Genomic DNA, 24,555 nt, shown 5'->3' on the forward strand with positions numbered 1-24,555 from the left:
CCATTTTGATACTTTCCTTAGTAGTCTAGATGTAAAACTGAGGAAGGAGACCACTGTGTTAATCCAGGGTTACATATCTTCAATGCCAATGCAGCAGGTAGATAAGGAATTAAGTGAAGGTGTTGGCAAGAGAGTGGTTAAAATGTGGAATTGTTGGATCCCAGATGGATGCAAAAGGAAGTGAATTTAAGCAGAAGAGGAAAGAGCAGCAAGGATAGGAGATTATGATCTGAGAGTAGACTTAAAGCTTAAAGCATAAAGATTTGTGAAATGAAACTACTTATGGCCTTTGGATTTATTTGCTGAAATGAGGGAGACTTGAAGATTTTTTTGAGTTAATCAGTCAACGAATTGTGAGCTACTGTGATGAATGTTTTCCATGTGGGAAGTGGTGGCAAGAGTCGTAGAAAGATACCTTCTCCTCGTGTAAATAACACAGCATAGATCAGTTGGCAGAACTCATAAGTGCCCAAGATAGGGGAACAGACTTTCAGAAAAGTGATACCATTTCTTTGGTGTGTCTGAGGACAGAAGTCTTTTATTACAAAGCCTCTACCCCCACTATCATGCTTCTTTGCTTTGCTAATCCACTGCTTTGCTCCTGGGAATGATATGTATTAACCAGCCAGACCATGTGCTCTTCCCTTCCTGCTGTCTCCTGTTAATCTATTTATGTTTTGTAATCTGCACTGATTTGCACATATTAGATTTCTTCCTGGCTTTCTTCAGTCTTCAGCATGCACTAGACAAAGCCATTAAATGGAATATTCTAACATCACATCTCTTCTATCTTTTGAAGCCTGTTTACAAAATGTAGGCTGATAATCTGATCAAAAGTTCATAATCAGAGTTCATGATATTCTTTTTTTAGCTTCTTTTACTTTTCTGTTTCCCTCAATGATTAAGACTGTATGTTTGTTTACTCTCCAATATCATTTACAGAAGAGTTTTGATCTTTTTTCCTAAGTGTTGCCATTTCTAACAGATTTCTATAACCTTTGTATTCTTTCAATAATTTGTGCTGTGGTTAACTTTTAGACTGAAAACCAGACAACTTTCCCTTTAGAATGTGCCTGTATCCCTCTCAAGTCATTGGAGAGATTATTGTGCATGCTTCTAGGAAATATCTGCACCTGTCCTGCTGCTATGTAAGACTTTACTGGTGCCGCTGTCATACTGTCAAAACCATTCCCACTGGTCCCAGAGTGACAGAGTAGTTATTTAACCCAAATCTCATCAAGGAGTAAATTAAATCTGTGTCTAAGCAGACATGGATTTTGGAAGGATTTCTACTGAGAACTGTCTTGAGTTCATTGTTGCTCAGTACTTACATTACTACCCTAAAATAAAAGAACCATTCACCTGCCAGTTTTTGTGGAAGATGCCACAAAGATATTAAAAATAATTTGGTGGAAAGATATTAAAATTTCGTGTTTTGTAATTGAACCTTGATATTAAAAAGAACAAATAAATCCAATATAGCACACTCACCTCAAAGACATATGTGGGCTTTTAAAATTATATTTAAACAATAAATTAGAAATATCAGAATAGTTAATGATGTTTTTGTTTCTACTTATTGGTAAAGAAGAAAGTTTGCCACAGGTAGATATAATATAGTGAAGAATATAGAAGGAATTACAAGGACTTGGTATTTATTAAGTACAGAAATTAAAACAAAGTTAAACCTATTCCCTTCTGATTTATATTTATGAAAATTTAAGCAAAAAAGTTGATATATTACATGAATGAGCAGTGAAAATAAGTAATGGTGATATAGAAATAGTACTCCTGATTAAAATCTCTGAAAGAAAAACTGGACAATGAAGGAATACGAGATTAGAATGAAATTTAAAAAGGACATAGATAAAGGAGCTGAAACTACTTCTTAAGCATGTCCTTTAAGGAAAACCCAGAAAGATTTGGAGATAGCTTTTTAAAATATTATTTGATTTTTTTTAATGTGCAGTAATTCCTTACTGCAAAAAAACCGAAGAAGATACCAAAAGGCCAAATCATTGTTTTTAATTGACAAAGTGAAAAACGAAATGATATTAGTTGTCATAATCAATGTTATTTTTTTCTCCTCCTCCTCCTCTTCCTCCTCCCCCCCCCCACTTCTCCTCCTCCTCCTCTTCCTTCACCTTCTTCTTAATATCATTATGTGGCTTAAACAAGTACTCTTTTTTTTCTTCCTCATGATTCTCATTGTCTGGGCTCAGTTAAGCGGTTCTCTCTGGCTCCATGTGGAGTTTCCTGGGTCTGCAGTGTCCTGAATGTGACTTATTTTGGGCTGAAACCTCATCTAGGCCTGAGAGCCTGAACATCTCTGTTCTCTCAGAGGAGCAACAGATTCCAGAACAGAGAGTTCCAAAAAAAATAAAAAGCTGCCTGGCCTCTTATATCCTAGCCTCAGGAGTCACATAACATCACTTCTGCTGTATTCTGTTGCTCACAGGAAGTCACAGGGCAAGCCCAGATAGACAAAGAGTAGAAAAAGACTCCCATTTTTTGATGGGGCAATGATAAAGTCACACTGCAAAAGACCATGTTGGATGGGAAATGTTGTTGTAGCCATCTTTGGAAGTAATCTCTGCCACAAGTTGTAAAAGAAGTTAGAAAAAGCTCCCTGTGTGTAGATGATGAAAAGATCTCCAAGATATATTGCTATGTGAGAAAAGCTGGGTATAGAACAGACTGTATAATGTACTAATAATTATTAGTGTTAGGAAGTAAGGAAAAGAATATATTTGTATTTTTATTTATATATTTTAGCAGTCTCTGAAACACACACAGGCATAACAGTGGGTACCTGTTGAGGTTGAAAATTTGGTGAATAGGGGTTATAGTGAGAGGCTTTTCACTGTAAATGTTATTACACATTTTAAAAATAATTCGAGTCTTCTAAATAAATAACTTCTGTAGTTAAAAAATTATTTTCTGTGGTTGAGCTTTAACTGTAGTTCCATATTAGAATGTGGAATTTCAGCATTTAAAAGAATTTTCATGTCATTTAGTCCTATCATCTGCATTATTTAAAGTAAGAATCTAGTCTATTGATTTCATGTGTGGTCATTGTGAAATCGAGCTTATTGTGAAAATTTACCTCTAAGATAGTGACTTCTGTTGTATAACCATTTTAAAACACTCCAACTAAAATTTTTGATTTTTGAGTAACCTATCTTAACTGAATTAATTGAATTGTTGATTGACAAGACACACTATTTAACAGAGGAATTGCTGCAACAGTTTTATGACATTTTTCTGTATTTCCCATTTCATTGAATAATGATTTAAAATGTCAATTTTGTATCCAGTACTTTATCTAAAATTTATGTATGTTTGAAATACTGAAATTTGATTATTGAAAAAGTTGAACTAACCAAAGCTATAATAATAATTTCAAAGGTATTTTTCTTTTTAGATTATTGTGCCATGCTATGAAGGACCATATAGTTCGTGTTGCAAATGAAGCTGAGTTTATTTTGAACAGACAGAGAGCTGAGGATGTACATAAACATGCAGAGTTTGAGGTAAGGTTTTGGGAGTAGACCAAATTCTGCTTTTCTCTTATAGCCCAACAATCACCTACCTGTGACCTTACATAAGAAGGATTTTTTGTAAAGGAAAATTTTACTGAAGGCATGACTATTCCTGTTTTTTAAAAGTTTTAGTAAATGTCAAACACAGAGTACTAATTTATTTTTACCCCATTTACAGCAGGAAAAAATTCTTTCCACCCTATGTATGCCTAACCATTTGGTAGACTGAAGTCATCCTAACCTACTCAAGAGTAAATGTGAAAAATAATTTACAATGCAACAATTTCAGTTATTTTTAAGCTAGCAGAGATTTACACACCATTAGGTAGATATGAGTATTTGATACAGTTATTTGAATAAACTCATATAAGATTCAAAAATTCTTCTAATTTCTATGTTTTATATATAACAGTTATTTATTATTCCAGTTTATTCCATTTATAAGACAAAATTGGCTCCAGAAATATTTATGTGCCCTGGTATTTGGCTTATGTTGGACTTGAAAGTAATAAATGACTCCATCAATTTATTCTTCTGATACAACAGGCTAACAAGTATGGTGTGGCTAGAAATCAGAGACCACAATTCTAGTTTTGATGAGGTTTTTATCTCAGTAAAGCAGCTCTGTGAGTCATACAAGTTGATAGACTAGGTCTAGTGATCTCTGACCTAGCTGGCTAAAAAGCTTGAGGCAGGAAAATAGCTGCTCTTGCTTTCCGACACATGACCTCTGCTTCATTTGGTCAGAAGAAGCACAAGACAGGCAGGCACTTGTCTTGTGAAATTGCAACAACCTTATTTTAAAAGAGATACCAGATATTTTAAACTTTGATAAAAATATAGTGATCTTTAAGTGTTTATCAAAGTGAAGTTTTGTATTAGTAAATAAGAATGGGAATAGCAACTGAATTCTCTGCAGGATCAGTTTTGAATCTCTTGTGTTTCCACTAAGAAAATCAAGATATTTTGTGGGGAAATAAGCAGATCAATATTTGTCGTGTAAAAACATTTAAAATAGATTTTCAAGTGGCTAGATATTAGTTATGAGCTTTAACACATACTTAACCAAGGTGACCTTAAGCTAAGGGCAGTGTTCCCCAACCTTTGTTGTTGTTGTTGTTGTTGTTATTTTTATTGACTCCCTCAGGAGGCTTTTTAGACATTTTGCCTAATTGCCCCCTAATTCCAATGACATTATGATACCACCCATAGACTGCATATCTGTTTTTGTACTTACATACATTTGTGTTTTATATACTAAAATAACAATATTTTTATCTCCCACCCCCCACACACCAATTTTTCACTCTTAGGAATGAAATTACTCTCATTGTGGGTCGTCACCTCAAGGTGATAAGAGGTTTCCAAGGAGGCATGAAGACTGAGTGTTTTTTAGATTTTATGTACATAAAATATAATCATGCAAATCTAATTTTGATTATATTGCCAATGTTATTTGATAATTGTACCTTGTTTTTTTAACTTAAATGTTTATATCTCTTCTTTTTGGGTTAGAGCTATATTAGTAAATGCAATGGGGTGTGTGTGTGTGTGTGTAGTTTACAGAAAGACATCCTTTTTGAATTGTAGAAGATTTACCAAGTCATGACATTTTGCTGGAACTTTTTGAGGAATTTTTCTATCCCCCATATCAGCCTATAATTAGAAAGAAAAGTGTATTTGATTTTAGATGGGTACTTCACAGTTAAGTTTTTTTAGTTAACTACTGTAATTGTTAAGGAAGAAAAATGAAAATTTAATTTTACTCTCCAATGAGCTAATGAAATATTAACCTCATTACTGAGGCAGATCATTGTACTAATTGGTGATTCCCTGTACAAAAAGATAAATTGGAAAATGAATTAATCCTTCTTAGATTACTGTAGGGTTATTTCTCCAGAAGAGATTACTTGTGGTAGTAGTCTGTATCAATAGATAGATAGGAGCAATATGTTGAAGTACCTTCTATGAAATAGATTTTTGCATTGTAATGATAAATGTGAACTAGTTGTATTTATTTTATCAGATGGATGAGACTTTTTTCTTCCTAGTTATATTACTTGTATTACACATTTATTAATGTGAAAAGTTACAGTCATGCCACTGTGCATATTTATTGTAGTTTTTTGCATAAAAACTATAATAAAAGAATCAAATTTATAATTAAAGAAATGTGCCTCTTCATGTTTATGTTGAATATTTTTAATACAAAAGATGATCCATTGATCAGTAGTGTTGCTAACGCATGTAAGAATCAATATCTGGTACCTCATAGATTGACAAATTAAATGACAGATTTTTGATTCATATATAATTATCAGGAACACACCTTTTATTTTAAATGAGATATGCTATATTGGCTTGATAAACAAGTGTGTTTACATTTATAATAAATATTTGTGCTTCTAAAATTATTATTTTTGGAATACATGAAAATTAGATTATCAGAAGTGGAAGAAACTGTAAGCCTCTAATTACTTCAACATTGTTCAAATTATTTTACATATACCTTAGAAAGAGCACATTTTTATATTTGAAAGGTGACCATTTTTTAGAACCAAATATCAAAAGATTATATTATTTGAGTTTTAAAAAATTGAATTCCTGTTACCCTTTAAGTTGAGTATTTATTATCCTTACTTACACACAGTAAAAAGTTTATTATTATCCATTGTTTGTATTTCTTTATAGTCGCAGTGTGCCCAATATGCTGCTGACAGAAGAGAGGAAGAAAAGATGTGTGACCATCTTATCAGTGCTGCCAAACATCGAGATCATGTAACAGCAAATCAGCTGAAGCAGAAGATTCTCAATATTCTCACAAATAAACATGGTGCTTGGGGAGCAGTTTCTCATAGGTGAGTTATAATAAATTAGAGTAAATAATATTTCATAGGTTAATTATAGGAACTGGAAGTAAAAATGACTACAACATTTAAAAGCCATTTAGAAAATATAATTTTTAAAAAATTACTTGAAAATTTTCCTGAAATCTTTAATAATGCTTCAGTCAGAAGAGTTTAAGGGAAAATCTAAACTTTTTATAGTAACTGCAGTGGAAGTTATTTCTAATTTATAATAATATGCAACATAATACAAAATATGGTTAGGCAGGTATTTTAGTCTACTGTCTCTCATATGTAACATGGATGTTAGGTATAAGAAATGGCTTTTTAAAAAAAATATTTTAAAGTCAACTCTTTCTACTTATTAAATTAATATTCTTTTTTATACAGGAACACATATAAGCATATATTATAAAGAAGTAATAAGTTCTTTTAAAAAGTTTTCTTTCATAATTTTCTATTCAGTTTTACCAAGGGAGGATTTTCATCTCAGATATGATTATTTATGATAATATAGTACAACTAAAACCAAAATTTGGTTGTTTGTAAATTACAATGTTCTCCCTAAAGTTTTGTGGACATATAATTCTTTTTGTTGTTGTTGCTATTGTTATCTGTACAATGAAGTTTTCTGGAAAACTAGTAGTAAAACGGGTCATTATATTTAGATGGCTGATGTTCTTCCTTTTTATATTTTTATTTTTTATTTGACCCCTTTAAATGTTTTTATTAAATCTCTGTTTGGCAGAGTTTAGGGTCTGGTGAAATGTAGACAGGACGCTACTAAGAGCAGTCTTGGTAAAAATGATTCTGTTAGTTAGAAAAAAACACCTATAATATAAGTAGGATGGTATTTAACCAGCTTCCTGGGATTATGAGTGTAAGATAGATATTTTTTAACTTTATTATTTTTGCATTTAAGGTAGAATTATAACATATGTCTTTAAAATAGTCAACACAATATTTATCATAATAATATCAATAATCCATGGACTCTAATATTTATTATTTGTTGTGTGCTAGGTGCCATACTAAGAACTTTACATGGATCATTTCATTTAACCTTGAACATCTTTATTAAGGGTGACACTGAGGTGTCTCCATTTTACCAGGAGGAACCTGAAGCTGAAAGAGGTTAAAGAAAACTTACGTAGTATCACACTGCTTGTACAAATGGCATGTATCAGTCAGGATACTCCAGAGATATTTATATTCATTAAATAAATTCCTTTTAAGGAATTTGTTTGTGTGATCATTGGGAGCCGGTAAGCCTGAAATCTGTAGGACAGGCTGGCAGGCTAGAAACTCAGGCAAGATTTCTGTATTAGAGTCTTGAAGTAGAATTTCTTCTCCAGGAAACCTCAGCTTTTGCTAAGGCCTTAAATTGATTGGATGAGCATTTCCCACATTCTTGAGGGTAATATCCTTTACTTAAAATTAATGGACTGTAGATGTTAATCATATCTACAAAATACCTCCACAGCAACAGTTAGACGAATTGTTTGACCAAACAACTAGACATTATAGCCTATCCAAGTTGACGTAAAATGTAACCATTACACACACTGACAATAACATGAGCGCTTTACCCATCTACAGGCCTTGTCTCCTTTTTTGTGTTATCTGAATTGGGTTTATCTATTCATACTTACTTATAGGTAGTCAGGACTATAACATTATGTTAATATTAATGCAGTGGGTATGATTCAGGATATTGCCTTAACTGTATAAAGCAGTATATGGTTTGGGTTTTCATTATTTCCTCATGTAATTGGAATACAGCTAAAGGACAGTGAGCTCCATACCAGTAGTCATGTGGTAACTTTTCAGATGCATCCTGTATTAGCTGGTCAGCAACCTTTCTGGTGTCTCATTAGATTGACAGAAAGCAAGACCTGAGCCCTCAGAAGAGCAGGTGTCTTCTTTCCTGCACGTTAATTTCTACTGCCAACTCTCTGAAAAAAAAAAAACTACAATATTTCTACGATCATTTACTAAGTGTGTCACAGAACTCTAAACCTTTAAGCATAGGTTTTGTTCTGTATAATCCTCCTTAGTATTTGATTAACTAATAGGGCTCAGTCATTGGACCTATGTTTTTTCTTTCTAATTCACTCTCTAGACAATTTTATATAGTCTCATGACTTAAAAATAGTACTAATATGTTGATAACTCTAAAATTTATCATCTCAAGTCCAGTTCTCTCCCATCTCCAGTTCTGTATATTCATTTGCCCACTTGGCATCTTCTACTTGGATATCTAATAGTCGTCTCACACATAACATATGAAAACTGAGCTTCTAATACTTTCTTAACCAGTTTCTCTTCTGTTTTCTCCATCTCAGCCAAAGGCAACTCCATTCTTATAGTTCCCGAGGCCATAAATGTTGCTCTGTTCTTGACTACTGTTTACATGTCCCACATTGAGCCCTTCAGCAAATCTTAATGACACTGCCACAAAATATATCCAGCTTTGACTGCTTCTCCCCATTACCTTTGATCACCTTGGTCCAAGCCACATCATCACTTGACTTACTGTAGCCACATGGTATATAGTCTTTCTTTTTATATTTTTGCCCTTGTCATCCTAAAGTCATTCTCAGTACAATGTGACTCTTTTTTTGAGACAGAATCTTTCTCTGTCACCCAGGCTGGAGTGCAGTAGCGTAATCTCAGCTTAGTGCAACCTCCGCCTCCCAAATTCAAGTGATTCTCCTGCCTCAGCCTCCTGAGTAGTTAGGACTACAGGCACATTCCACCCCGCCCTGCTAATTTTTTGTATTTTTCATAGAGATGGTGTTTCACCATGTTAGCCAGGATAGTCTCAATCTCCTGACTTCATGATCCACCAGCCTTGGCTTCCCAAAGTCCTGGGATTACAGATGTGAGCCACTGCACCTGGCCAAGTGACTCTTACTAAAATGTAGATCCCTCTGCTCCTGTGCTTAGAAACCTCCACAGCTATACTATGCCAGACTGTAACCACTAGTCATATGTGGCTATTCAAATTTAATTAATTTAAATTAAATTAAAAATTTGATACCTCAGTTGCACTAGCCAAATTTCAAGTAGTCAGTAGCCACATGTGGCTCGTGGCTACCGTAGTAGATAGCACAGAACCTTTCCATCATTTCAGAAAGTTCTTTTTGAACACTTGCTGCAGAGGCTTACCATTTACTGAGGGGGAAAATAATATCTCATAATGACTTATTAGGCCCTATGTGATCCAGTCTTTGTTAACTCTTCAACTTCCTCTCCCAACACTCTCTTTTTGGTTCTTTTTGTTCTAGTTACCCTGGCTTCTTGCTTTCAGGTCATGTTTGCTCTGTTTAGAATGCTTTCCCTCAAAAAATTCATTTGGCAAGCTTTCACATTTTCTTCAGGTCGTAATTCCAAATGATACCATCTCAGAAAAAACCTTCTCTAGCTACTCTGTCTAAATTTTTACTTCTTCACCCAGATATTTTATGTTGCATTTCCCTGCTTTATTATCCCTTTCTCAACATCTATTACTTTGATACTTAAATTTCATATATTTTACTTAAATATTATTTTTATTGTTTTGTTTTCCAGTAGCATGTAAGCTACACAATGGAATAGATTTTTTACTCTTTTATCCATAATTATATCCCCAGCACCTAGAATAAGTCCTAATGCATAGTAGGTACCAAAAAATTTGTGAATAAATTCATGAATAAATACTTGGTGTATTCCCTTTTTTCATTGATGATACCTATCATGGAATAATAGAAATTAAACTAGCCTATTGGGAATAATTTTATATTTTATTAACTTTATTAAATGCCAAAGAGTACTTATCCCTGCATGAAACAAAAGTGTTAGAGTCAGCAACACTCTAAAACAGTTGTTTACAAATCCACTAACATTTTACATAGAAAAGCTTATATATTCTAACTGGACTCACAAGTTCCTCAAACAGACCAGAAAATATTTTAACAGCAATTTTGCATTTGAATGCTGGTACCAGATCCTCTTTGTACCTGTGGTAGAATTCAACTGTGAAAACATCTGGGCCTGGACTTTTTTTGTTTTATATATAAATTATAAACTTCTATATATTGTACAGTGTATGTTTCTACTACAGAATAATGCTCTCAACTTGAAAATGCAAGAAAAATATGTGGCCATATTATCCATTGCTAATCCAATGAGAGTAATACAATTGTGCATATAAGAATATTTATATCATACTTAGGATTAACTGAAAAATATTCTTCCATTGTAGAGTGACCATTGATTTTTTGTTTGGAGTTTATCCTACTGATAAATACAGTTTATCCGCTAAACTGTATTTGGCAGTCTTCTATGTACTTTATTCTTTTGATCTCTTTTGTTTTATGGTTATGCCTTTCCTCATATTTTACCATGCACCTTCTAAGACCCTGGCTCACTCCACCACAGCCACCCTGGCCTCTGTGTGTTTTGTATACAGGCAAGCACTTCCCTGCTTTTGCATACTGTTCCTTCTGCATGATATACTCAGAGAGGTCTTTGCCACAAGTGTTTTCTCATTAAAGTGGCCTTCTCTGACCATTCTGTCAAAAATTGCACACCACAATTTTTCCTTCATCACTCCGTAAATTTTCTCAGCTTTTATCTTCTTTATAGCACCTATCACTTGACATACAATTTCATGTTTAAATATTTTTTTTACCTGATATTATGGACTTTCATCTACTGGTATAGCCCCAGTGCCTAGAACTCTGCATATAATAATTGTTCAACACATATTTTAAAAATTAATGAATCCATGAAAATTTCCATGCACATGTATCATGTTACCGTGCATAGATGGCATATAAGCTAGTTTTGTTAAAATAATCTTTCCATATAGAATTTGAGCTTTATAATCAACCGTAAGAGCTCAATTACTTATTAGCTGTGTGACTTCTAGGCTATGTAATCTTGAACAAACAGGTTTTTTGTTCTTTTTACTTCTTTAAATTTTATTTTAAGTTCAGAGGTACACATGCAGATTTGTTACATAGCAACACTTGTGTCATGAGGATTCATTATATAGATTATTTCACCACCCAACAATTAACCCTAGTAATCATTAGTTATTTTTCCTGATCTTCTCTCTCCTCCTCTCCTCCACCCTGTCATAGGCCCCTCTATGTGTTGTTCTCCTCTGTATGTCCATGTGTTCTCATTATTTAGCTCCTCCTTATAAGTGATAACACATGGCATTTGGTTTTCTGTTCCTGTGTTAGTTTGCTAAGGTTAATGGTCTCCAGCTCCATCCATGACCCTGCAAAGGACATTATCTCATTCTTTTTTATGGCTGCATAGTATTCCATCATGTATATGTACCACATTTTATTTGCACAGTCTATCATTGGTGGACATTTATGTTGATTCTATGTCTTTTGAGCAAAGATTTTACCTTCCTGATGCTCACATTTTCTCATTCAGAAAATGGAGTGAACAGTTCCTACTAAATTAGTTTATGTTAATATGAAAAAATGAAATGTTGTGTGCAAAATGCTTAATATAATGTCAGATACATAATAGATACCCAATGCTTGTTAGTCTCTTTTCTTTTTTCTTTTAGTCTGCTTTTTGTGAAGAGCCTTTTAAAAATATTTCCTGTCCTCTTTTAACTTGTAATATATAGTTGAATCTACTAATTTTATTCATTTTATTAACAGATAATTCTTTAAAAAAAAATTGAGACAGAATCTTGCTCTGTCGCCCAGGCTGGATGGAGTGCAGTAGCACGATCTCAGCTCACTGCAACCTTTGCCTCCTGAGTTCAAGCAGTTCTCCTGCCGTCAGTCTCCTGAGTAGCTGGCATTACAGGCAGGCACCACCACACCCAGCTAATTTTTTATATTTTTGGTAGAGATGGGGCTTTCAGCATGTTGGCCAGGCTGGCCTCAAACTCCTGACCTCAAGTGATCTGCCCGCCTCAGCCTCCCAAAGTACTGGGATTATAGGTATGAGCCACCGCACCCAGCTTCAAAAGATAGTTCTTGAGCTCCTATTTGCGCTAGCATAGTGGTGAGCAAAACAGATATACTTCCTCCCGAACTGAGTTTATAGTCTAGTAGAAGAAATTGATATTGAATTAATAATTATAAAAATAGGGCAGGCGTGGTGGCTCACACCTGTAATCCCAACACTTTGGGAGGCCAAGGAGGGCAGATTACTTTGAGGTCAGGAGTTCAAGATCAGCCTGGCCAAGATGGTAAAACCCTGTCTCTACTAAAAATACAAAAATTAGCTGGACGTGGTGGCACATGCTACTAGGGAGTCTGAAGCAGGAGACTCACTTGAACCTAGGAGATAGAGGTTGCAGTGAGCTGAGATTATGCCACTGCACTCCAGCCTAGGCGGCAGAACAAGACTTTGTCCAAAACAAACAAATAAATAATTAAATAAAGTGTGTGTGTGTGTGTGTGTGTGTATATAATATATATGGAAGTAAAAGATATAAACCTTTGGTAAATGGTAGGAAAAAAAAGTGCAAAGTACTTTGAAGGATCACAGAAAACAGAGGAGCTCTATTTTAGATTAGGGAGTGAGGAAAGACTTGTTTGAAGAAGCTCTGTTTAAGCTAAGAAATGTAAAGAGATGAGTAGGGCATCTTCAGCACAGGGGGGCATGTAAACCGTTCAGAAGAGAAATATTACAAAGACTCTGGGCTTAAAAAACAAAATGAACAAAAAGGATAGTTTGTCTGGAGCTTAGCGAGCGATGTGGGTCGTGGCTTGAGATGGAGCTGGAAAATAACATGAGCCAGATGATTAAAAGTCCTGTTTGATCACGTTAAGGATTTGTGACTGTATCCTAAGTAGCACAAAAAGCAAAGAAGTGTTTGAAAAGGAGAGCAACGCGATCTGATTAATGTTTTAAAAACATCAGTCTGGCTGTTATATGAAGACACATATGCAGGACAAATAGGAAAATATAGTCACTATTTATAGCCGAGTTCAAATGTCACCTTTTTTATAGCATTCCTTGGCTTTCTCTATCTTTCCTAACACTGCTTCCCTATATTTTGTTGTTGTTATCTGTATTGAAATTATCTATGATACATCACTTGCTGTTGTATAGCCATGTGAATGTGCCTGTCTCTTTCAATATACTTGTAGCTTCCTAAGTGTAAGGATTGAATACTAATTATTGTTATACCCCTGTTATCAAATATACGTTATATATGAAGGAATTTCATCCTTATAATGTTCTACTTGCTATTCTACAAAAATTTAGTTTTAACATAAAAATTTACATCTATCTTTGGATTCCGTGGTGGGGCTGGTTCTGACATACTTTAGCATTTGAATTAATAGTATTGATCTTTATTTTTGCCTTGAGAAAAAGCTATAAGAGATTCTTTAACATGCGTATTTTGAGATTCAGTGCTATTAAATAATGCTCAATGTATGTAGTTTTTCTTTGTTTATTTTAGTTTTTTGGATCATATTTCCTATTGCTTAAACTACTTAAGCCATACAGCCTAAATTTAAATCAACAGCTTTTAAGAGTCCCTTGAGTTTAATAGGCCTGTGTGTGTGTGTGTGTGTGTGTGTGTGTGTGTCTGTGTGTGTGTGTGTGTGTGTCGTGTGTGTGTGTGATCTCAGTTTTTATTATTCATGTTCATATAAGCATTACTACTGAGATTTTGTTTTCTGATAAGATGTTGAGAGTACAACTCTGTATTGATGGTAAGTATTTTGATACTTCAATGGGAATGTCTTATTTTCATCCTAACAACTCTAAGGAAGAAATAATTTTTTCTATTTTATGGATAAAAAATGTGAGACTCATAGAAATCAAATGTCTTGCCCAGTATTACACAGCTAAGTAATAGAGACAAGAGTAGGATTTGAGTCTAGATTGATCTGAACCTAAAACTCATAGTCATTTCAATGATGAATTACTATTTTTATATTGATTATAAAAACTAACCATTAGAATAATGAAATACAGAGAACTATGTAATTAAGAAGAAGACTGAAGACTTGGAAATCTAGGGATTTAAAAAGTATTCTTAGGTTTCCCAAATCCAAGACCTGAACTGAACTGACTTTGGAACTGCTGCCCATTGAAGGCATGGCAAAACTTATAGGAACCTAAAAGGTTCAATTAACTTCCAAAACAAAAATAAACAAACATTCTCCAGAGTAAGTTAACATGATCCAGTGTCCCACAAGATAATATTATAAATGTCCAGGATACAATCCAAAATTACCCAATATACAAAGAACCAGGAAATGTCACCATTTCTCAAGGACAGACACTTAACAGATGCCAATCCCAAGGTGAATGAGATGTTGGAACTATCAAAGACTTAAAAGCAGCTTTATAATCATCTTCAATGAAGTAAAGTGAAGGTAAATGAATAGACTGATAGATCTCAGCAGGAAAATAAAAAGCATATAAAAGAATCAAAAAAATGAAAAATACATCACCTGAAATAAAATATTCACTGGATAAGCTCAATAGTAGAATGAAGATGACAGAGGAAAGAGTAAATGATCTTAAAGATAGATCAAATGAAATTTTATAATTTATGAAAAGAGAGAAATCAGATTGAGGGGAAAATTAACAGAGCTTCAGGTATCTCTGAGATAATATCAAACAAAATGTCTAAGTTTGAACATTGAGTCATCAAAAGAAGAGGAGAAATTGGTACAGAAACATTATTTACAGAAAAAAATGGTTGAAAATATATCAAATTAGGTGGAAAATGTCAAGCTAGAGACTCAAGAAGCTAAGAGATGACAAACAGTATAAATACAATTAAAGCTAAATCTAGACACATTATAATCAATCTTCTGGAAACCAAGATAAAGAAAAAAAAATCTTGAAAGAAAATATAGGAAAAAACAATCTGGTACCTATAATAGACAACAATTCGAATGATAACTTTTTTTATCAGAAACAAATGGAGGCCAGAAAAATAATTGGAAACCTAAAATTCAACATTCAGCAAAAATATTATTTATAAATGAAGGCAAAATTAAGAGTATTAAGTATTAATTAAGTATTAAGAGAATTATTCACGAACAGAAATGTTCTTAAAGAAATTACAAAGGACTTCTTTCAGGTAGAAGGGGTACAAAAACATAGAACTTGGAACTTTAAGAATGAAGAAGCATTCTTTGTTTTGTTTTTCCCACAACAGTGCAAAGGCAATGTAGTGGAGAAATGATAGTTTTTCAGCAAATAGTTCAGGAACAATCGAATATCCATATGCAAAAACTGGAACGTGACCTGCACTGCAGACCCTATGCAAAACTTAACTCCAGATGGACCATAGACTTAAATACAAAATGTAACCCCATAAAATGTCTCAAAGAAAACAGGAGAAAAATCTTTGTGACCTTACTTGTTTTGGGCAAAGAGTTATTAAATACAGTACCAAAAATCTGATCTGTAAAAGAAAAAATAAAAACATTTTTTTCTGTGAAAGACTTGAGAGAATGCCATATTCCTTCAGACTGTGAAAATCATAGACTGGGAAAAAATACTTTTAAAATGTAACAGTAAGAAACAAATATTGTAATTAAAAAAGCAACCAAAATATTTTAACAGATGCTTCATTATTGTAGGCAAATAGAACAGATCAGTGGTTTTCAAGGGTTAACTCTTGAGGGAGGATTTGACTAGAAAGTGGCCACATAAGAGAGCTTTTTGGGATGATGGAACTGTCCTATATTTTTATTGTAGTAGTGGCTTTATGACTGTATGCATTTGTCAAGATTTATAGAATTGTAAGTCAGAGAGTGAATTTTACTATATGTAAATTTAAAAATGTTTTAAAACTTTAAAAAATAAATGTCCTGGAAAAGGTTTTATAGGTGATTCTTCAGGCGTTAACACTAGTATTTGTCAGTCTCTGCACTATATATTTATTATAAAGAATTTTTATCAACTATTATTTAATTGTTGTTATAAAGATTAATAAATTACAGCTCAGTTTATCGGTTATTTCTGTGCAAACACTATTATGTTGGTCATAGAATCTCAAGACCATAAATTGGATTAGCTTTCTCTACAGCTATACCTATGAATTGGTTAATTTCTACTAGATCTATTTATATTATATGTGTGTGTGTGTGTATATGTGTGTGTTATATATAATTCTAAAGCAGTTACCATTCTCTAATAAAGACTATGAGTTATTAAGAGAAGAAAAAAAGAAAACTTCTCCAAGGAATTTTTTAATAATTTAAAATGTCAAGACTTTACTTAGGAATATGCTCAACACTCAATGAATGTAGTTGCTACAAGTATATTGACAGTTACTGAGCTAGACTAAACAATCTGCCAGTTGTGATCTCGGCAACACTGAGATCTGAGATGACTCACCCATGCCCATCAAAATAACATGCTTAGGAAATAAATATATTTGCGTCATAGATTATATTTTTAATGGCTCTAAAGCTTCACAAAAGGCTATGTCATAGTTTCATGAGAGCTATGTAAATGTACATAACAAGTTCAAATGAGAACATGTGTTTTTTGGATTTAAATTTAATATTCTATACTTCCAAGACAAGAGTTCTTAAACTCACTGTTTTAAGAATTTAAAGTAAAAATAATAATTAAAATAACATAGAATAAGCATTATAAGCACAAGATAATATTTTAAAGTGACATAAAGTAAGCACTAAAACATAAAGGAAGCAATGACCAGGTGGAAACGTAAAGCAAAAATTATATCCTTTTTCAGCAATTCTCATGCAGAGTATAAAATATTCTCATGCAGTCTATACAATTTTACTTCCTGGTCCCACTCCTGTTTCCCTCATCTTCGGACCTTTCACCCTTGCCATTTATGGTGGATGGGAACTGAAACCACCATACTATGGCATTTGTTTTAAATCCAATTTAATTTGCTCCTAGGCCCTCCGTAGAGCTGGTAGAAAATTTAGTCCCAGTTATTTATACGGCCCCAAACACATACACTCTCCAGGATTAGGTAGATATTGTAATGATTTTACTAGTGTAAAGCCCTGGGATTCTCATTTCACTCTGGACTCTAGGGGTATGTTTGATTTGTTCTTAAAAAAGAGCTAATATCCAGAATCTACAAAAAACTAAAACAGATTTACAAGAAAAAACAAATAAACCTATTGAAAAGTGGCAAAGGATATGAACAGACATTTTTCAAAAGAAAACATATATGAGGCCAACAAACATATGAAAAAATGCTCATCATCATTGGTCATTAGAGAAATGAAAATCAAAACCAAATTAAGGTACCCTCTCACGCCAGTTAAAGTGGCGATCATTAAAAAATCTGGAGACAACAGATGCTGGAGAGGATGTGAAGAAAAGGAACACTTTTACACTGTTGGTGGGAGTGTAAATTAGTTCAGCCATTGTAGAAGACAGTGTGGAGATTCCTCAAGGATCTAGAAATAGAAATTCCATTTGACCCAGCAATCCCATTACTGGGTATATACCCAAAGGATTATAAGTCATTCTATTATAAAGACACATGCAGAATTTAGGCAGAAACCTGTATGAACCACTTGATTGCCATCATCATTTCTGATGCATTTTTTCTAAAATAAACAGTTTTTTTTAATTAGGATAATTATTTTATTAAGTCAGAAGTACGATACTTTGCAAAAATGTATTATACATAGAATTACATGAAAACAAATGATAATTAAGAAAATCAACATGTAAATATAAAATAACTCTCACAAATATTAGACTACTTTTTCAGCAACAGAAAAGTCATTAGTTTTAAAATAAAAATTAGTTTTTGGATTCCCTACATTAATGAAACTGTTCCTTGGCTTACAAATGGCATGACATTTAAAAATTTTGACCCATTCGCAACAAACCCCTGGTTTTAATAAAGTGAGGATATTAAAGTCCCTTGGTCCATAACTTAGCTGCCTATTAAAATATACATTTACCCAACCAGAAAATGTTTTTCAAGAAGTAACATCTGGAATCTCATCAGATTTAAAGACATTTTTGTTGTAATCATTGAGAGTGGGACATTATTAGGCTAGTGAGATAAATCTCTGGACACTTGCTGTGAGTTTTGTTTTAAATGCTTGCTTTTTGGTTTAAATATTTTTATTTGTATAGCATTACATTTTCTAAAACAAAATGTTCTCAAAATTTTTGGAAAATTATGAAAATACATGTTAAAATGTTTAGAAATTTGAATTCTGACTGCTTTTTTCTCTGTAAATATCCTCTTTTTATAACAACATACATTTTTGTTTTTCGTAATTGAAGAGTAAATTAGTTTATAGTGATATTGTTCTATATTATATGCACACTCAAACTGTACGCATTAGATTGTGGAGCATTTTCTGACATTTGTGCTTACAAGTAAGTTAGTGTCATTTGTCAATAATAAGGCTTGCCTGTGTAGTTGGAAAGTGCCATTGCCCTAGAGTGCTGTATTTTGAAGTCATCTGTCATGGATACATTGTAGAGAGAGAAGACTATTTATGTTTATGGCATTTTAAGTAACTGAGTTAAACCCTTTGGAATATAGAGAAATGGCTTGTTTACTGTCATCACTGTTCATTTAATCTACGACCTTGACATGATAGCATTCCCATAAATCTCCCTGTGGGTAGTTCAATAAAAGAGATGAACATCAAAATGTAATGATTGTTTCAGCTTCAGGAATTAACTATGTAGTAGAATAAATATAAGCCAGTAAGCAGTATTACAGAAACATTCTATTTTGCCCACCCCTTTTTCTAACAAATAATACTTACTAGAACATAAGAAGTTATTATATATTCTATTTTTGGATAATATTTGTAGTACCTAACAGATTATTATAGATTAAAAAAAGAAAATAGATATAAATGATATGCATATTATGACTGGATTTTTAAAAGCAGTTTAAAATTTTTGGTATATCTATTATTATAAAAATAATGAAGTTAGGTTTTTTGCAAGGATGTTTTCATATAGCTTTATTTTATATTGTGTTTTTATTGTGTTATGTCTCCATTGTTAATTTTCTTCAACTTGTTCATTTTAATTTTGTAATTCTAATTCCTCAAACACAAATTGTTCATTTCAGTAGGTTCCTCTTTCCCTCAATGTAAGCAGCTACTAAGGTATCCAGGAAAAAATTCAGGAAAATTGAAAACTGAAAAAATAATTACATCACACTAGGAAAAATTAATGAATGAAACTTAAGGGACTTAACACTCAGTCCTCACTATACTATATTCCAGAGTCCATGTCCACAAACAGTAAGAAAATACAACTTAGATTCAACAGCCTCTGAAAAAGTAAATACTATGAGTACTCCCATTGCTTACATAATAGATCTGCAAGATAAAATAATTTTAAAGCAAGTTACATTTGCCTCTTACCAATTTTCATACATAACAAAAAAATTTGGCAATTTGGTGTAATAAAAATCTCTATTCCTCTTTTTGAATGAGATTTTGTACTTTGCATGATAATGATATTACATAAATAGAATTTTTATGCCTATTTTGAGTCTTAACATAAGTCTTAAAAATTAAATAGAACTGGCTTTGGATAAAGAAAGACTGAAGGCTAAGCAGTAAAATATGCCAAATATAAACTATCACATAGGCATTTTTACAGGATGTAAACTGAACTTATCCAACTGAATAAGCTTAGTGTTCTTATGAAACTTTAATATACATTACTAAGCAGTAAGTTAACATGCATATGAAGTGGGCAAGTAACAAAATGTCTTAACTTAATTAGAGTGAACCAACAGAATGGGAAAAAATTTTTACAATCCACCCATCTGACAAAGGGCTAATATCCAGAATCTACAAAGAACTAAAACAGATTCATAAGTCTATGGTACCTCATGGATCATTAAAATTTTCACCTTTCAGTAAATTTGATGTGTTATGGGCAGAGTTATGTGAATATTGGTTCCAAGTATTAATGCTTCCAGGAACACTTAAGTGAAGAGGATTTTGTAATTATTTTCTTGGAGAGAATCGTATCTGTTTATACCTAATTGAGTTTAAAGTAAAATATATAAGTCAATTACTATTATGTAGTTCTCTATCTTGTATAGGTCCTTTTAATCTATATTAAGAATAAAGCTCTCTTCTCAGGTATATCCCAACTATTTCTAGTGTACTACCATTCGGATTATTTTATATTAAACTTCAACTGTGGTCAACCCAGACTTGATCAATAAAATAGTAATCATCTCATAAAGAAACCTAAATATTCTAATTTTGGTGTATAATACAAGACCTAAGGAAAAGAATACCTGTCAGATTTGTCACTTTTCATGTTTTGAATTTCTTCTTTACCTCTATTCTGTCCCACCTGAGACCATGCCAATAAAATGTTTTTTTTCTTTTGAAATTGCAATCTCATCCGTTTTCACACAATGAAAAATTTCTTATTTTTATTTTATTTATTGTAAATCTTTTTACTATTATTGACATACTATTGTTTGTTTTTTCTTGAAAAAAAATCTAAACTCCAGATATTTTTAATGGCTCTCTGAACAGTTTTTAACATTTAACACGAGTATTATTATTAATACACAGTACCTGCCACTTAGGCTGTAAAAATTAAAAACATGCAAATGTAAGTAAGTGTTAGTTATTATTATTATATCATGCCTTGTTACGTATTTACCGAATGAGGCAACTTGTTAATGACATAAAACTATTAAAATATCTAAATTATACTAAAATCTAATATATATTAACTTAGTTCAGTATTTTTTTCTTTCAGATGCTAAGATTAGAAAGCATGGCTAAGAAATATCTATTACAGGCCAGGTGCGGTGGCTCATGCCTGTAATCCCAGCACTTTGGGAGGCCGAGGCGGGGAGATCACAAGGTCAAGAGATCCAGACCATCCTGGCTAACATGGTGAAACCCCGTCTCTACTAAAAAAAAAAAAATACAGAAATATCTATTACAGCCTCTGCCCAATTAACAAATACACCCAAACCATCTAAGGAACATATTCAGTGTTCTGAAGTGTTTCCCTGCATTTTCTTATAGTCATTTTATAGCTTTGGGTCTTAACATTTAAACATTTAATCTATCTTTAGTTCCTTTTTTATATATAGTAAGAGATAGGAGTCCCGTTTCATGCTTCTGCAGATGGATAGTCTGTTTTCCCAGCACCATTTTTTTGAAGAGAGTGGCCTTTCCCCAGTGCATATGATTTTATACCAACAACATGCTCTTTTGAAGTTAGGTAGTATGATGCTTGCAGCTTTGTCCTTTTTCTTCAGGATTTGCTTCAACTTTTCTGGCTCTTTTAGGGTTCCATACGAATTTTAGGATTTTTTTTTCTATTTCTGTGAAAAATGATATTGATATTTTGATAGGGATTGCTCTGAATCTGTAGGTTGCTTTGGAATATATGGTGATGTTAACAATGTTAATTTTTTTAGTCCATCAGCATGGGATGTCTTTCCCTCTGGTTGTGTTTTATTCAGTTGTGTTCATCACTGTTTTGTAGTTTCCCTTATAGAGGTTGTTCACCTCTTGTTAAATTGTGAATAGGATTGCCTTCTTGAGTTTTTACTCAGTTAGTTCATCATTTAAGGATTTATAATCCTTTGGATATATACCCAGTAATGGGATTGCTAGGTCAAATGGAATTTCTATTTCTAGGTCCTTGAGGAATCGCCACACTGTCTTCCACAATGGTTGAACTAATTTACACTCCCACCAACAATGTAAAAGTGTTCCTGTTTCTCCACATCACCCCCAGCATCTGTTGTCTCCAGATTTTTTAATGATTGCCATTCTAACTGGCATGAGATGACATCTCAATGTAGTTTTGATTTGCATTTCTCTAATGACCAGTGATGATGAGCATTTTTTCATATGTTTGTTGGCCTCACATATGTCTTCATTTGAAAAGTGTCTGTTCATATCCTTTGCCCACTTTTGAATGGATTTGTTTTTTTTCTTGTAAATCTGTTTTACCTCTTTGTAGATTTTGGATATAAGTCCTCTGTCAGATGGGTAGATTGCAAAATTTTTTTCCCCATTCTGTTAGTTGCCAGTTAACTCTAACGATTGTTTCTTTTGCTGTGCAGAAGCTCTGGAGTTTAATTAGATCACACTTATCTATTTTGGCTTCTGTTGCTGATGCTTTTGGTGTTTTACTCATGAAGACCTTGCCTATGCCTATATCCTGAATGGTTTTGCCTAGGTTTTCCTCTAGGGTTTTTATGGTGTTAGGTCTTATGTTTAAGTCTTTAATCCATCTGGAGTTAATTTTAGTGTAAGGTGTCAGGAAGGGGTCCAGTTTTTGCTTTCTGCACATGGCTAGACAGTTTTCCCAACACCATTTATTAAACAGGAAAACGTTTCCCCATTGCTTGTTTATATCAGATTTTATCAAAGATCCAGATGGTTGTAGATGTGTGGTGTTGCCTCCAAGGCCTCTGTTCTGTTCCACTGGTCTATATCTCTGTTTTGGTACCAGTATCATACTGTTTTGATTACTGTAGCCTTGTAGTATAATTTGAAGTCAGGTCGCGTGATGCCTCCAGCTTTGTTCTTTTTGCTTAGAATTGACTTGGCTATGCGGGCTGTCTTTTGGTTCCATATGAAGTTTAAGGTGTTTTATTTCCAGTTCTGTGAAAAAGGCCTGGTAGCTTGACGGGGATAGTGTTGAATCTGTAAATTACTTTGGGCAGTTTGGCCATATTCACAATATTGATTCTTCTTAACCATGAGCATGGAATGTTTCTCCATCTGTTTGTGTCCTCTTTTATTTCATTGACCAGTGGTTTGTAGTTATCTTTGAAGAGGTCCTTTACATCCTTTGTTAGTTATATTTCTAGGTATTTTATTCTCTTTGTAACAATTGTGAATGGCTATTTATTCTTGATTTGGCTCTCTTTAAGTTTGTTATTGGTGTATAGGAATGCTTGTGATTTTTGCACATTGATTTTTTTATCCTGAGACTTTGCTGAAGTTGCTTATCAGTTTAAGGAGATTTTGGGCTGAGAAGATCAGGTCTTCTAAATATACAATCATGTCATCTGCAGTTGGAGACAATTTGACTTCCTCCTTTTCTAATTGAATACCCTTTATTTCTTTCTCTTGCTTGATTGCTCTGGCCGGAACTTCCAATAATATATTGAATAGGAGCGGTAGAGAGGGCATCCTTGTCTAGTGCCAGATTTCAAAGGGAATGCTTCCAGTTTTTGCCCATTCAGTATGATATTGGCTGTGGGTTTGTCATAAATAGCTTTTATTATTTTGAGATATGTTCTGTCAATACCTAGTTTATTGAGAGTTTTTAGTATAAAGAGCTGTTGAATTTTGTTGAAGGCCTTCTCTGCATCTATTGAGATAATCATGTGGTTTTTGTCTTTCATTCTGTTTATGTGGTGAATTATGTTTATAGACTTGTGTATGTTGAACTAGCCTTGCATCCCCAGGATGAAACCTACTTGATCGTGATGGATAAGCTTTTTCATGTGCTGTTGCAATCGGTTTGCCAGTACTTTATTGAAGATTTTTGCATCTATGTTCATCATGGATATTGGCCTGAAGTTTTCTTTGCTTTGTGAGTCTCTGCCAGGTTTTGGTATCAGGATGATGTTGGTCTCATAAAAAGATTTGGGAAGGATTCCCTGTTTTTGGATTGTTTGGAATAGTTTCAGAAGGAATGGTACCAGTTCCTCTTTGTATGTCTGGTAGAATTTGGCTGTGAACCCATCTAGACCTGGGCTTTTTTTGGTTGATAAGCTATTAATTGTTGCGTCAACTTCAGCCCTTATTATCAGTCTATTCAGGATTTTGACTTCTTCCTGGTTTAGGCTTGGGAGGGTGTAAGTGTCCAGGAATTTATCCATTTCTTGCAGGTTTACTGGTTTATGTGCATAGAGTTGTTTGTAGTAATCTCTGATGGTGGTTTGTATTTCTGTGGAATCTGTGGTGGTATCCCCTTTATTGTTTTTTATTGAATCTATTTGATTATTCTCTGTTTTCTTTTTTATTAGTCTGGCTAGTGGTCTATTTTGTTAATCTTTTCAAAAAACCAGCTCCTAGATTTATTGGTTTTTTAAAGGTATTTTTGTGTCTCTGTCTCCTTCAGTTCTACTCTGATCTTAGTTATTTCTTGTCTTCTGCTAGCTTTTGAGGTTTTTTTTACTTGCTCCTCTAGCTCTTTCAATTTTGAAGAGAGGGTGTTGATTTTAGATCTTTCCT

The 24,555-nt window shown here is 33.3% G+C and overlaps 1 protein-coding gene across 15 annotated transcripts in view; it reads left to right on the forward strand.

Moving 5' to 3' along the window:
• Positions 1-24,555, forward strand: part of NBEA (neurobeachin) — a 713,110-nt gene that overhangs the window by 397,832 nt on the left and 290,723 nt on the right. For all 15 annotated transcript variants that reach the window (XM_032294855.1, XM_032294857.1, XM_032294861.1 and 12 more), the window contains 2 exons: positions 3,425-3,533; positions 6,234-6,400. In XM_032294855.1, coding sequence (XP_032150746.1) covers positions 3,425-3,533; positions 6,234-6,400 — 276 coding nt within the window. The remainder of the gene's footprint in view (positions 1-3,424; positions 3,534-6,233; positions 6,401-24,555) is intronic.

Source organism: Sapajus apella, unplaced genomic scaffold, assembly GCF_009761245.1.
Source record: "Sapajus apella isolate SASKATOON/1434 unplaced genomic scaffold, GSC_monkey_1.0 scaffold32, whole genome shotgun sequence".
In the NCBI taxonomy this organism is placed as follows: Eukaryota; Metazoa; Chordata; class Mammalia; order Primates; family Cebidae; genus Sapajus; species Sapajus apella.